The sequence below is a fragment of the Nannobrachium achirus genome, assembly GCF_963921795.1.
Source record: "Nannobrachium achirus genome assembly, chromosome: 17".
Classification (NCBI taxonomy): Eukaryota; Metazoa; Chordata; class Actinopteri; order Myctophiformes; family Myctophidae; genus Nannobrachium; species Nannobrachium achirus.
The window spans coordinates 2,607,899-2,621,890 of NC_137824.1; the positions used below are offsets into that span (position 1 = coordinate 2,607,899).

Sequence of the window (13,992 nt, forward strand, 5' to 3'; positions counted from 1 at the left end):
TAGTAGACGGGATCTTCGGTTCCATTCTACTCCTACATACTTGGTGAGAAAATGAAAATAAATACATCAATGTGTTCAGCTTACTGTGGCGAAGTGTGCTATTACTTTTTACAGCAATCGGCCAAATGGTGGCGCTGTAGGAAGCCTTCGAAAGTGCGATCTTTGAACAGGTATAGCTCATGCTGAGTTTGAGGTACAGCCATGAAACCTGTATACCCTTATGCGTCTCCTCATGCCGAACAACTTTTACCCTCTAACTTTTGACCTCTGACCTTTAGGTCTCCCACAATTCGGAATAATATGAAAAACAGTAAAAATCTATCTCCTCCTGGGATTTTCGCGTCAAGTGCACACAACTTTTTTCACATGAACTTTGGACCAATACGGTCAGATTGATCAACCAGATTTTTTTTAAAGTGAAATATAATTTTTTAATAATTCAATCAATATTGCGGTTTTATGCAAATTATTCTTCGGCCTCTAAATCATACATGCAAAGTTACACGTTCATGGCATTTGGCAAAGATGTGGAGGGTTAGTCAAAGTATCACTGAAACCAATTTTATTCCAATCGGCCAAAGGGGGGCGCTATACGAAGCGTTTGAAAATTCTAACTTCAAACGGGCATAAGTCATGACTCGTTTCGTTTGAAGACATGCAACTTGTTACACACGTGCTTTGACTCAAGCGGAAGACATCTGTGTCGTTGTTAAGTAAGCTCCGCCCTTCGATTTTCCGCCATTTTGAGCAGTTTGTAAAACGCGTAAACCCGCTTTTATTCTGGAATTTTCGCTCCACGTGCACAAAACTTTTTTTACGTCAACTTTGGACCGATATCTAAAGATCTGTCAGATTGGATTTCTTTAAAATTGAAACATGCTTTTTTAAATAAATTCAATGAATATTGCAGTTTTATGCAAATTATTCTTCTGCCTCTAAATCATACATGCAAAGTAACATGTTCATGGCATTTGGCAAAGATGTAGAGTGTTAGTCCAAATATCACTAAAACCAATCTTACCCCAATTGGCCAAAGGGGGGCGCTATATCATTTTGAGCAGTTTGTGAAACGCTTAAACCCGTTAGGATTTTTTTTTTTTGCAATTTGCATGAAACATTCTACACACAATCTAAGGACCTTTATCTAATATGCCTATGAAGTGCACACACACAAAAAAATAATAATAATGAATATAGCTGCAAGCAGCGATAAAGTGGCCAAAGCCAAAAACACCTCAAATCATGAACACAGCCTGCAATGTGCGTGAAATCTTGCAAGCACATTCCCAATAGGTCAAGGAACAGATACCACCCTTCTTACATTGGCCTGTTATAGCGCCACCAGCGGGTCAACTTTTGCACAACACATTTTTGGAACAAAATTTACCAATCTTTGACGTCAGTAACGTCAAAGAGAGCACTGCCTGCGATCTTGACATTTTGTACTTTTATAGCCATTGTTTTCTGGCTTGAAGCGAGCCCACAATTGTTTCGAAGGAACAATATTTTCTAGTTATTTCTATACTAGGCAGTCAGTGCAAGTATCAAAAAACTTCGGTTCCTTTCTACTCCTACATACTTAGTGAGAAAATGAAAATAAAAACATCAATGTGTTCAGTTTACAGTGGCGAAGTGTGCTATTATTTTTTATAGCAATTGGCCAAATGGTGGCGCTGTAGGAAGCCTTCGAAAGTGTGATCTTTGAACAGGTATAGCTCATGCTGTGTTATACATACAGCCATGAAACCTGTATACACTTATGCGTCTCCTCATGCCGAACAACTTTTACCCTCTAACTTTTGACCTCTGACCTTTAGGTCTCCCACAATTCGGAATTATATGAAAAACAGTAAAAATCTATCTCCTCCTGGGTTTTTTTCGATACGCGCACGAAACTTTTTTCACATGAACTTTGGACCAATACGGTCAGATTTATCTCGGCGGATTTCTTTTAAAGTGAAATATCATTTTTTAATAATTCAATAAATATTGCGGTTTTATGCAAATTATTCTTCTGCCTCTAAATCATGCATGCAAAGTTACATGTTCATGGCATTTGGCAAAGATGTGGAGGGTTAGTCAAAGTATCACTGAAACCAATTTTATTCCAATCGGCCAAAGGGGGGCGCTATACGAAGCGTTTGAAAATTCAAACTTCAAACGGGCATAAGTCATGACTCGTTTCGTTTGAAGACATGCAACTTGTTACACGCGTGCTTTGACTCAAGCGGAAGACATCTGTGTCGTTGTTAAGTAAGCTCCGCCCTTCGATTTTCCGCCACTTTGAGCAGTTTGTAAAACGCGTAAACCCGCTTTTATTCTGGAATTTTCGCGTCACGTGCACAAAACATTTTTTTACATGAACTTTGGACCGATATCTAAAGATCTGTCAGATCGGATTTCTTTAACATTGAAACATGCTTTTTTAAATAATTCAAACAATATTGCATTTTTATGCAAATTATTCTTCTGCCTCTAAAACATACAAGCAAAGTCACATTTTCATGACAAAATAGTGTAGAGGGTTAGTTCAAATATCACTGAAACCAATCTTACCCCAAATGGCCAAAGGGGGGCGCTATATAATTTTGAGCAGTTTGTAAAACGCTTAAACCCGTTTTTATTCTAGGATTTTTTTTGCAATTTGCATGAAACATTCTACACACAATCTAAGGACCTTTATCTAACATGCCTATGAAGTGCACACAAAAAATTATAAAATAATAATAATAAATATAGCTGCAAGCAGCGATAAAGTGTCCAAAGCCAAAAACACCTCAAATCATGAACACAGCCTGGGATGTGCGTGAAATCTTGCAAGCACATTCCCAATAGGTCAAGGAACAGATACCAACCTTCTCACATTGGCCTGTTATAGCGCCACCAGCGGGTCAACTTTTGCACAACACATTTTTGGAACAAAATGGACCAATCTTTGACGTCAGTAACGTCAAAGAGAGCACTGCCTGCGATCTTGACATTTTGTGCTTTTATAGCCATTGTTTTCCGGCTTGAAGCGAGCCCACAATTGTTTCGAAGGAACAATATTTTTCTAGTTAGTGTGGTTGCCCAACAGGGCAACACACTATAGTTCTAGGGAAACTTTATTCTTTCAATGTAACCTTTTTTTCGGCGCGAATCTCCTCCCACAGTTTTTGCGCCACACACTCGCGCCATATGTCAAATCGACCGGCTTGATCGGGAATAGTGTGCTATTACTTTTCTAAGAGAAAAGTTGTATCGTTTAATTGATATTAATTTATTAGTGAATTAATTTTCCCCATTGACTTATAATGGGAATTGCAAAAACTCACATTAGATTATTTTTCTCTCGCAAACAATAGGAGCTACAGTTTCAAAACTTGGAGAGGAGATTCATAATTATTGCAAGAATTAATCAAATTATAAATACATCACTCGGCCTCATGGTGGCGCTATAACAGCTCACTTTACGTTTTGGCTTATAACTCTTGAACCGTAGGTCGGAAAATTAAAATTATTTTTTCCCTGGATTCCTTGGGTCATGACGCATCTCCTCATATAGGCCACGCCCATTTGCGTCAGGATAGATTTTCCGCCATTTTGAATTTTCTTCAAAACACACTTTTTGCTCCTTTTCCTACATATTTTCTCCAAATGTCACAAAAATCGGTACACATGATCTATGGACCCATGCGATAAACATATTCAAAGGATATTTCGATAGTCCATACCATTCTTCCGTAACAGGGTTCCAAAGTTAGCGGGAGGAGCCCGTTTCGTAAGAAGTAGCCATAAATCAGAAACGAAACATCCAGTCAACACCAAATTTTAACCACAAGTCACGGGTGGGATATTCAACAAATCCCCAAAAGCATTTCCAGTTCGACCCATAGGGGGCGGCAGGGCAGGCAACCACACTCGCAATTTCCCAAATTGCACATTTTCTAGTTATTTATTCCTATACTATATCAAGTTCTCCTCAAAACTTCGGTTCCTTTCTACTCCTACATACTTAGTGAGAAAATGAAAATAAAAACATCAATGTGTTCAGTTTACAGTGGCGAAGTGTGCTATTATTTTTTATAGCAATCAGCCAAATGGTGGCGCTGTAGGAAGCCTTCGAAAGTGCGATCTTTGAACAGGTATAGCTCATGCTGTGTTATACATACAGCCATGAAACCTGTATACACTTATGCGTCTCCTCATGCCGAACAACTTTTACCCTCTAACTTTTGACCTCTGACCTTTAGGTCTCCCACAATTCGGAATTATATGAAAAACAGTAAAAATCTATCTCCTCCTGGGTTTTTTTCGATACGCGCACAAAACTTTTTTCACATGAACTTTGGACCAATACGGTCAAACTAATCTCGGCGGATTTATTTTAAAGTGAAATATAATTTTTTAATAATTCTATCAATATTGCGGTTTTATGCAAATTATTCTTCGGCCTCTAAATCATACATGCAAAGTTACACGTTCATGGCATTTGGCAAAGATGTGGAGGGTTAGTCAAAGTATCACTGAAACCAATTTTATTCCAATCGGCCAAAGGGGGGCGCTATACGAAGCGTTTGAAAATTCAAACTTCAAACGGGCATAAGTCATGACTCGTTTCGTTTGAAGACATGCAACTTGTTACACGCGTGCTTTGACTCGAGCGGAAGACATCTGTGTCGTTGTTAAGTAAGCTCCGCCCTTTGATTTTCCGCCATTTTGAGCAGTTTGTAAAACGCGTAAACCCGCTTTTATTCTGGAATTTTCGCTCCACGTGCACAAAACTTTTTTTACGTGAACTTTGGACCGATATCTAAAGATCTGTCAGATCGGATTTCTTTCAAATTGAAACATGCTTTTTTAAATAAATTCAATGAATATTGCAGTTTTATGCAAATTATTCTTCTGCCTCTAAATCATACATGCAAAGTAACATGTTCATGGCATTTGGCAAAGATGTAGAGTGTTAGTCCAAATATCACTAAAACCAATCTTACCCCAATTGGCCAAAGGGGGGCGCTATATCATTTTGAGCAGTTTGTGAAACGCTTAAACCCGTTAGGATTTATTTTTGCAATTTGCATGAAACATTCTACACACAATCTAAGGACCTTTATCTAATATGCTTATGAAGTGCACACACACAAAAAAAAATAATAATAATGAATATAGCTGCAAGCAGCGATAAAGTTGCCAAAGCCAAAAACACCTCAAATCATGAACACAGCCTGCAATTTAGGTGAAATCTTGCAAGCACATTCCCAATAGGTCAAGGAACAGATACCACCCTTCTTACATTGGCCTGTTATAGCGCCACCAGCGGGTCAACTTTTGCACAACACATTTTTGGAACAAAATGGACCAATCTTTGACGTCAGTAACGTCAAAGAGAGCACTGCCTGCGATCTTGACATTTTGTACTTTTATAGCCATTGTTTTCTGGCTTGAAGCGAGCCCACAATTGTTTAGAAGGAACAATATTTTTCTAGTTGTGGGCTCGCCTAAAGGCGAGCACACTTTAGATATTGTCATTGTGGGCTCGCCTATAAGGCGAGCACACTTTAGATATTGTCATTATTTATTTATCTATCAGGCAGTCATATAGTAGACGGGAACTTCGGTTCCTTTCTGCTCCTACATACTTAGTGAGAAAATGAAAATAAAAACATCAATGTGTTCAGCTTACTGTGGCGCAGTGTGCTATTACTTTTTACAGCAATCGGCCAAATGGTGGCGCTGTAGGAAGCCTTCGAAAGTGCGAACTTTGAACAGGTATAGCTCATGCTGTGTTATACATACAGCCATGAAACCTGTATACACTTATGCGTCTCCTCATGCCAAACAACTTTTACCCTCTAACTTTTGACCTCTGACCTTTAGGTCTCCCACAATTCGGAATTATATGAAAAACAGTAAAAATCTATCTCCTCCTGGGTTTTTTTCGATACGCGCACGAAACTTTTTTACATGAACTTTGGACCAATACGGTCAGATTTATCTCGGCGGATTTCTTTTAAAGTGAAATATCATTTTTTAATAATTCAATAAATATTGCGGTTTTATGCAAATTATTCTTCTGCCTCTAAATCATGCATGCAAAGTTACACGTTCATGGCATTTGGCAAAGATGTGGAGGGTTAGTCAAAGTATCACTGAAACCAATTTTATTCCAATCGGCCAAAGGGGGGCGCTATACGAAGTGTTTGAAAATTCAAACTTCAAACGGGCATAAGTCATGACTCGTTTCGTTTGAAGACATGCAACTTGTTACACGCGTGCTTTGACTCAAGCGGAAGACATCTGTGTCGTTGTTAAGTAAGCTCCGCCCTTCGATTTTCCGCCACTTTGAGCAGTTTGTAAAACGCGTAAACCCGCTTTTATTCTGAAATTTTCACGTCACGTGCACAAAACATTTTTTTACATGAACTTTGGACCGATATCTAAAGATCTGTCAGATCGGATTTCTTTAACATTGAAACATGCTTTTTTAAATAATTCAAACAATATTGCATTTTTATGCAAATTATTCTTCTGCCTCTAAAACATACAAGCAAAGTCACATTTTCATGACAAAATAGTGTAGAGGGTTAGTTCAAATATCACTGAAACCAATCTTACCCCAAATGGCCAAAGGGGGGCGCTATATAATTTTGAGCAGTTTGTAAAACGCTTAAACCCGTTTTTATTCTAGGATTTTTTTTGCAATTTGCATGAAACATTCTACACGCAATCTAAGGACCTTTATCTAACATGCCTATGAAGTGCACACAAAAAATTATAAAATAATAATAATAAATATAGCTGCAAGCAGCGATAAAGTGTCCAAAGCCAAAAACACCTCAAATCATGAACACAGCCTGGGATGTGCGTGAAATCTTGCAAGCACATTCCCAATAGGTCAAGGAACAGATACCAACCTTCTCACATTGGCCTGTTATAGCGCCACCAGCGGGTCAACTTTTGCACAACACATTTTTGGAACAAAATGGACCAATCTTTGACGTCAGTAACGTCAAAGAGAGCACTGCCTGCGATCTTGACATTTTGTGCTTTTATAGCCATTGTTTTCCGGCTTGAAGCGAGCCCACAATTGTTTCGAAGGAACAATATTTTTCTAGTTAGTGGCCAAGGCCACGAAGTGGCAAAAGCCTTGGCCACTCATTGTTATTGGACTTCAGCACTATTATTATTAGTGGCCAAGGCCACGAAGTGGCAATGCCTTGGCCACTCATTGTTATTGGACTTCAGCACTATTATTATTATTATTATTATTATTCTTCCGCCACTTTTGCTCTAGCGGCTAGACCGTGCAGTCGCTTTTTACGAAACTCGGCAGTATGGCAGAGGACTATGCCAAACGGCTAAAACGCGAAGCTCGCAACAATCGGCCAAAGGGTGGCGCTGTAGGAAGCCTTCGAAAGTGCAAACTTTGAACTGGTGTAGCTCTTGCCCTGTTTCAGGTACAGCAATGAAACCTGTATACACTTATGCGTCTCCTCATGCCGAACAACTTTTACGCTCTGACTTTTGACCTCTGACCTTTACCTCTCCCACAATTTTGAATTATATGAAAAACAGTCAAAATCTATCTCCTCCTGGGATTTTCGCGTAACGTGCGCAAAACTTTTTTTACATGAACTTTGGACCAACACGGTCATCGCACAGCGGCCGGATTTTCTTTAAAGCGAAACATTATTTTTTAATAATTAACCGTATAATGCAGTTTCATGCAAATTATTCTTCTGCCTCTAAATCATACATGCAAAGTGACACGTTCATGGCAGTATGGCAGAGGACTATGCCAAACGGCTAAAACGCGAAGCTCGCAACAATCGGCCAAAGGGTGGCGCTGTAGGAAGCCTTCGAAAGTGCAAACTTTGAACTGGTGTAGCTCATGCCCTGTTTCAGGTACAGCAATGAAACCTGTATACACGTATGCGTCTCCTCATGCCGAACAACTTTTACGCTCTGACTTTTGACCTCTGACCTTTACCTCTCCCACAATTTTGAATTATATGAAAAACAGTCAAAATCTATCTCCTCCTGGGATTTTCGCGTAACGTGCGCAAAACTTTTTTTACATGAACTTTGGACCAACACGGTCATCGCACAGCGGCCGGATTTTCTTTAAAGCGAAACATTATTTTTTAATAATTCACTCAATGTTGCAGTTTTATGCAAATTATTCTTCTGCCTCTAAATCATACATGCAAAGTGACACGTTCATGGCATTTGGCAAATATGTCGAGGGTTAGTCCAAATATCACTGAAAGCAATCTTACTCCAATTGGCCAAAGGGGGGCGCTATACGAAGCGTTTGAAAACTCAAACTTTAAAGGGGCATAAGTCATGCCTCGTTTTGTTTGAAGACATGCAACTTGCTTACACGCGTGCCTTGACTCAAGCTGAAGACATCTGTGTCTTTGTTAAGTAAGCTCCGCCCTTCGATTTTCCGCCTTTTGGAGCAGTTCGTAAAACACTTAAACCATCTTTTATTCCGGAACTTTCGCGTCACGTGCACAGAACTTTTTTTACATGAACTTTGGACCAATATCTAAAGATCTGTCAGATCGGATTTTTTTAAAATTGAAACATGCTTTTTTAATAATTCTATCAACATTGCAAGTTTTATGCAAATTATTCTTCTGCTTCTAAAACAAACATTTAAAGTAATATTTTCTCACTGTGCAGAGCTGTGCATAGCTCACATGGTAAGGCCTTTGTCTATCATTCCAGAAGTCCCCTGTTCAAGCCTTACCTCATGCATTTAAAATACATTTTACAACATTTTGCCGTGAAAACCCTGGTACTGCAACTGAACATGGCAACCCGACCAAACATGGCAACCTTCTTAAGCAAGGGTATAAATAGTGGTTGAGTTGAGGCCACTCCCCCCCTCTCAGATTGTTTGAAGCCGCATGGTGCTGGTGGTTGCTGCTACTCACTGCTACATTATGCAGCAGCTGCAGGTCTGTACACTGTTCATTATTCCAACAACTATTCCAATTTCTAACAGTTTCATTCATTATACTTACCCATACTATAATTTGTCTTTTAGATTTACCTCACCTGAACATACCTACCTGATCCACTCGATACACTGGCTGTGTATGATGGAGGAACAATGTGTCACTTGGTAAGCTGACCATGTGCTCTGAAATGTTATGTTGTTTTTGGTGTTGGTATCTAAATGTTAAACGATTTCTTTTGGAATGTAATGCTTGTATGTTAGCTGCAACGTTGATTATTGAATTGATGTATTTTGAGTTTAATGCCAATGCCTAGTTGGGGAGATTAATGGAATTATTTTGTTTCAAGCCTGTAGTGCAGCAGATTATTTGAATTTGTTGTTTTTCTATTCATTTGGCCTTTTTCTTTGATCCAGGCCAGGTTTATTGCCTAGAACTGAATCTGAAAGATGGCGAGCCTGCAGAAAGACTGACACAATCCTGTCTGACCTATGGTTATGGGTAGGAAAAAGCAGCCGCAGTGACACTCATTCCTAGTTTGATTTGATTTTGAAGTAATGACTTTGAGTTTATTTATAAAGTAATGATGTTTGAGTGCATTCATTTATTCGTTTATTGTTTCAAACCATGCAGGGGAAGCTCAGCCTCACACCTGAAGCCCATCTGACAATCAGCTGACAATCAGTACCAGCTCCCAGATTGCTTCATTGAAGCCAAAGAACGGCAGTGTAAGTGGGTTCATTATTCTGAATTGTGTGGAACGGGCAGATTGAACACCTCTTCTCTAACTTGTGGCTCAACTGTAATTATTCTGAAGCTCACCTCATTTCTCTCTCCCTCCCCCACCTAGGCTGGCTGGGTTCCAACACCCCCCAATTGGAATCCATAGTCTGCTCTGCCCACAGGACGGCAGCCCCATGTGAGCGTCTAAAGTTCCAAGTTTTGACCCCCAGCCGCCTTCCCCTCAACGTTTTTCAATAAAAACAATTTAAGTTTAGTTAAGTCTGACTCTGCTAGCCACTTACAGAAAATAATGCTGCCAAATATTTTGCAATTGCAAATCCTTTGTGTAAATAAACTGAAATTCATACTATTGCATGACTATTTCTTTATCATGTTTCACAAGCATCTGGGTCTACAATGCCAGGGGTGTAAAAGTAACTGAGTACATTTACTCAAATACTATCCTTAGTATAATTTTGAGGTATTTTATACTTCACTTGTATAGTCTTACTTCTAGGCTACTCCAGTAAATGCTCATGCGTTGCATTGCATTGTGAGCTTGTAGATCTGCTATTTTCAAAAAAATTCAAGTTGATGCCAATACCTTCGTACTTTTATTCAGTATTACTATTTATCTCTATATATTCATGTTATTCCTGGCACCGCCCCTGTTATCCTGTTCATATCCTGAAAAAGGCGGGGGCTGAAAAAGCTGTCCTGAAAAACATCATTTGATTTCCTGTTGTCCTTGCATTAAAGTGTCAGTAGTTGGGTTCTGGGTTGCCATGTCTGCTTATAATAAGCAATTTGTGTCTCGTTAAGATTTTTATTTATCCAGCCCCCACCATGCAGTTGTACAGTGAAACCCAAAATTCAAAAATGGCAAAAATAAACTTTGCCAAAAATCTAAAAATGAAGAACTCGGGAACGGGAACAAAAGGCAAAACTCAAGAAAAAGGCAAAAATAACAAACACTGCACTAGGCTATGGGGCCCTTGCAACTCTCACTGAGATTTGTTCATCTCGCTCTGCAGCTATAGACAGAAAATCACACAAATCAGTACACAGTATCTCTACAGTGATGTGATCATGACGGATTTGTCCGATATCATATTCTATCTAATTGGCTAAAATTGAATTCCAAGGTTTGCAGGATTGCTCCTTTTTGAACAAATTGTCTCAAACGCAGCCTACTATGTGTGTGAGATTTTGCACACACATTCCCACTAGGCCAAGGAACAGATGCCACCCTTCTCACATTGGCCTGTTATAGAGTCACCAGTGGGCCAAAAAAAACACCTGACCTGTTCGGAAGAACACTGCTTCTAGTTTCTCTTTGATGTCTTCTTTGCTTTCCCTTGATGCTTTTGCCTTGGCCACTTTATCGCTGCTTGCAGCTATATTTATTATTATTATTATTATTCCGCCACTTTTGCTCTAGCGGCTAGACCGTGCAGTCGCTTTTTACGAAACTCGGCAGTATGGCAGAGGACTATGCCAAACGGCTAAAACGCGAAGCTCGCAACAATCGGCCAAAGGGTGGCGCTGTAGGAAGCCTTCGAAAGTGCAAACTTTGAACTGGTGTAGCTCATGCCCTGTTTCAGGTACAGCAATGGAACCTGTATACACTTATGCGTCTCCTCATGCCGAACAACTTTTACGCTCTGACTTTTGACCTCTGACCTTTACTTCTCCCACAATTTTGAATTATATGAAAAACAGTAAAAATGTATCTCCTCCTGGGATTTTCGCGTAATGAGCGCGAAACTTTTTTTACATGAACTTTGGACCAATACGGTCTGAAAACTCAGGCGGATTTTCTTTAAAGCGAAACATTATTTTTTAATAATTCACTCAATGTTGCAGTTATATGCAAATTATTCTTCTGCCTCTAAATCATACATGCAAAGTGACACGTTCATGGCATTTGGCAAATATGTAGAGGATTAGTCCAAATATCACTGAAAGCAATCTTACTCCAATTGGCCAAAGGGGGGCGCTATACGAAGCGTTTGAAAACTCAAACTTTAAAGGGGCATAAGTCATGCCTCGTTTGGTTTGAAGACATGCAACTTGCTTACACGCGTGCCTTGACTCAAGCTGAAGACATCTGTGTCTTTGTTAAGTAAGCTCCGCCCTTCGATTTTCCGCCTTTTGGAGCAGTTCGTAAAACACTTAAACCCGCTTTTATTCCGGAACTTTCGCGTCATGTGCACGGAACTTTTTTTACATGAACTTTGGACCAATATCTAAAGATCTGTCAGATCGGATTTTTTAAACATTGAAACATGCTTTTTTAATAGTTCAATCAACATTGCAAGTTGTATGCAAATTATTCTTCTGCCTCTAAAACATACATGCAAAGTAACATTTTCATGATGAACTACCGTAGAGGGTAAGTCCAAATATCACTGAAACCAAAAAGAATCATATTTGAACTGGGGACCCCCCACCCTGACGTGAGTAGGGTTTTCCCATGATCTGGTCCTTAGGCTAGATGCAGAATAGAGCTGGGACGTTCGCGAACGAATCAAATCTTTTGAACGGCTCTTTGAAGTGAACGTTGGGATCCGGTTCGCGCAGTAGAGAGCCGTTCATTTGGGGGGGAGACCCCCTCCCCCCAATTCAACATCTCCTTGCTACTCCACTGAGTACTGACTGAGTACAGTGAGTGAGTGAGAGAGAGAGAACAAGTGGAGGAGCGAGTTCATTGTTGCCTGCATGTTTTTTTTAGGTGTTTTATGAATAACAACAGTCAAGGTAGCTTAATTTACACACACATTTTATGATCGATGGTACTGTCTCACTTCAAATAGCCATAAATCCCACCTCTAATGCAGAATGGTTAGGCACAGGTGTGTGTGTGTGTGTGTGTGTGTGTGTGTGTGTGTGTGTGTGTGTGTGTGTGTGTGTGTGTGTGTGTGTGTGTGTGTGTGCGTGCGTGCGTGCGTGCGTGCGTGCGTGCGTGCGTGCGTGCGTGCGTGCGTGCGTTATTCTTCTGCCTCTAAAACATACATTCAAAGTCACATTTAAATCACACTTTGCAATAATGTAGGTTAGTGCACTGTGCACTTGTGCACTTGTAACCCACGGTTCAGCGGGAATTACAGTCATTTTATTTTATTTTTCAAATGGAATATATTCTTATTTTTCACATGCAATGTTTTGACCACGGTCCCTGAGTCACAGCTGCAGAGCATTCGTAATCACCACACCCTGTATAAAGCCAGTCTTTTTTCAGTTTGTTCAGTAACCTCATTGGAGCTGCTGCAGGTTTGTACACATTTCATTTCAAGACTATTCCAATTTCTAACAGCATTGCTCCATTTATATTTAACCCACACTATATTGCTTTTAGATCCACCTGACCAACTCTGATATTGACACTGAGGCTGCGTGACTAAGATAATTGGTAAGTGAACATGTGGCTCGGAAATGTTTGTTTCTGGTTTTGGGATTGGAATGTAAAAAGATTCATTTCGGTAATGTAATTATTGCTTGTAGATAAGCAGATTTGTCGACTTTATTTAGTTTTAAGCTTGTAGATCGGCTGATTAGTTGATTTTTTTAGTTTTTTTGCCTGTGAACTGAATCTTAATTGTTTGGTTTTCAGAAAAACTACATTTCCCAGAATGCAGCAGCTAAGATGGTTGCTTGTTGGGCGTCGGCCGATTGAATCCATCTGAACAGTTTGAACAAAACACTGCTGAGTTGAGTGTGTGCTGCTCTGTTAACCGGTAAGACTGTTTGCTTGTATTTTGTATGGTCTCTTTTACCGTTTTACTGTGTTATTTTGGTTCTATCGTTTACAGTGAGAATGTGTTTTATATTGTCAGGAGTGTGCAGTTGTGGATTATTGCCTGTGTCCACTATTGTTTGGGGTGTGGCCTCATCTCTTTCTTCAATGTAAGCATTTAACTAAAGAGATGTGAGTATTATTGCGACTGTTAGGTCGCAGTTACTATCGAAACCTCCACCGGCTGTCACTCTGTCCGTGTGACATCATACTTTTGCCCTATTCATATCTCCGTTACCATTGCCCCTATCCATGCCAAACTTTGCACACACTCCTTGGCTGCCTGATTTCTCACATGGCCCTCCAGCGCCACCATGAGGCCGATTCTTGCAAAACATTTGCGAACACTGCTCCTACAGATTTTGGCCTAAAATCACGCAAATTGATTGTCAAATCACAACCTCCGTCCCTGATTTCACACATGCCCCTCTCTAGCGCCACCATCAGACAGATTTTTGCAAAACACATTTTACAACACTGCTCCTACAGATTTTGGCCTAAAATCACGCAAATTGGATGGCAAAT

At 39.9% G+C, this 13,992-nt stretch overlaps 1 protein-coding gene across 1 annotated transcript in view; it reads left to right on the forward strand.

The window, feature by feature from the left end:
• The window catches only part of LOC308302051 (dual specificity calcium/calmodulin-dependent 3',5'-cyclic nucleotide phosphodiesterase 1C-like), a gene marked incomplete at both ends in the record, with an annotated part of 499,975 nt that extends 487,415 nt beyond the window's left edge, over nt 1–12,560 (forward strand). Inside the window, one exon of the mRNA XM_080746221.1 lies at nt 12,527–12,560. Coding sequence (XP_080602347.1) covers nt 12,527–12,560 — 34 coding nt within the window. The remainder of the gene's footprint in view (nt 1–12,526) is intronic.
• Nucleotides 12,561–13,992: the final 1,432 nt, after the last annotated feature.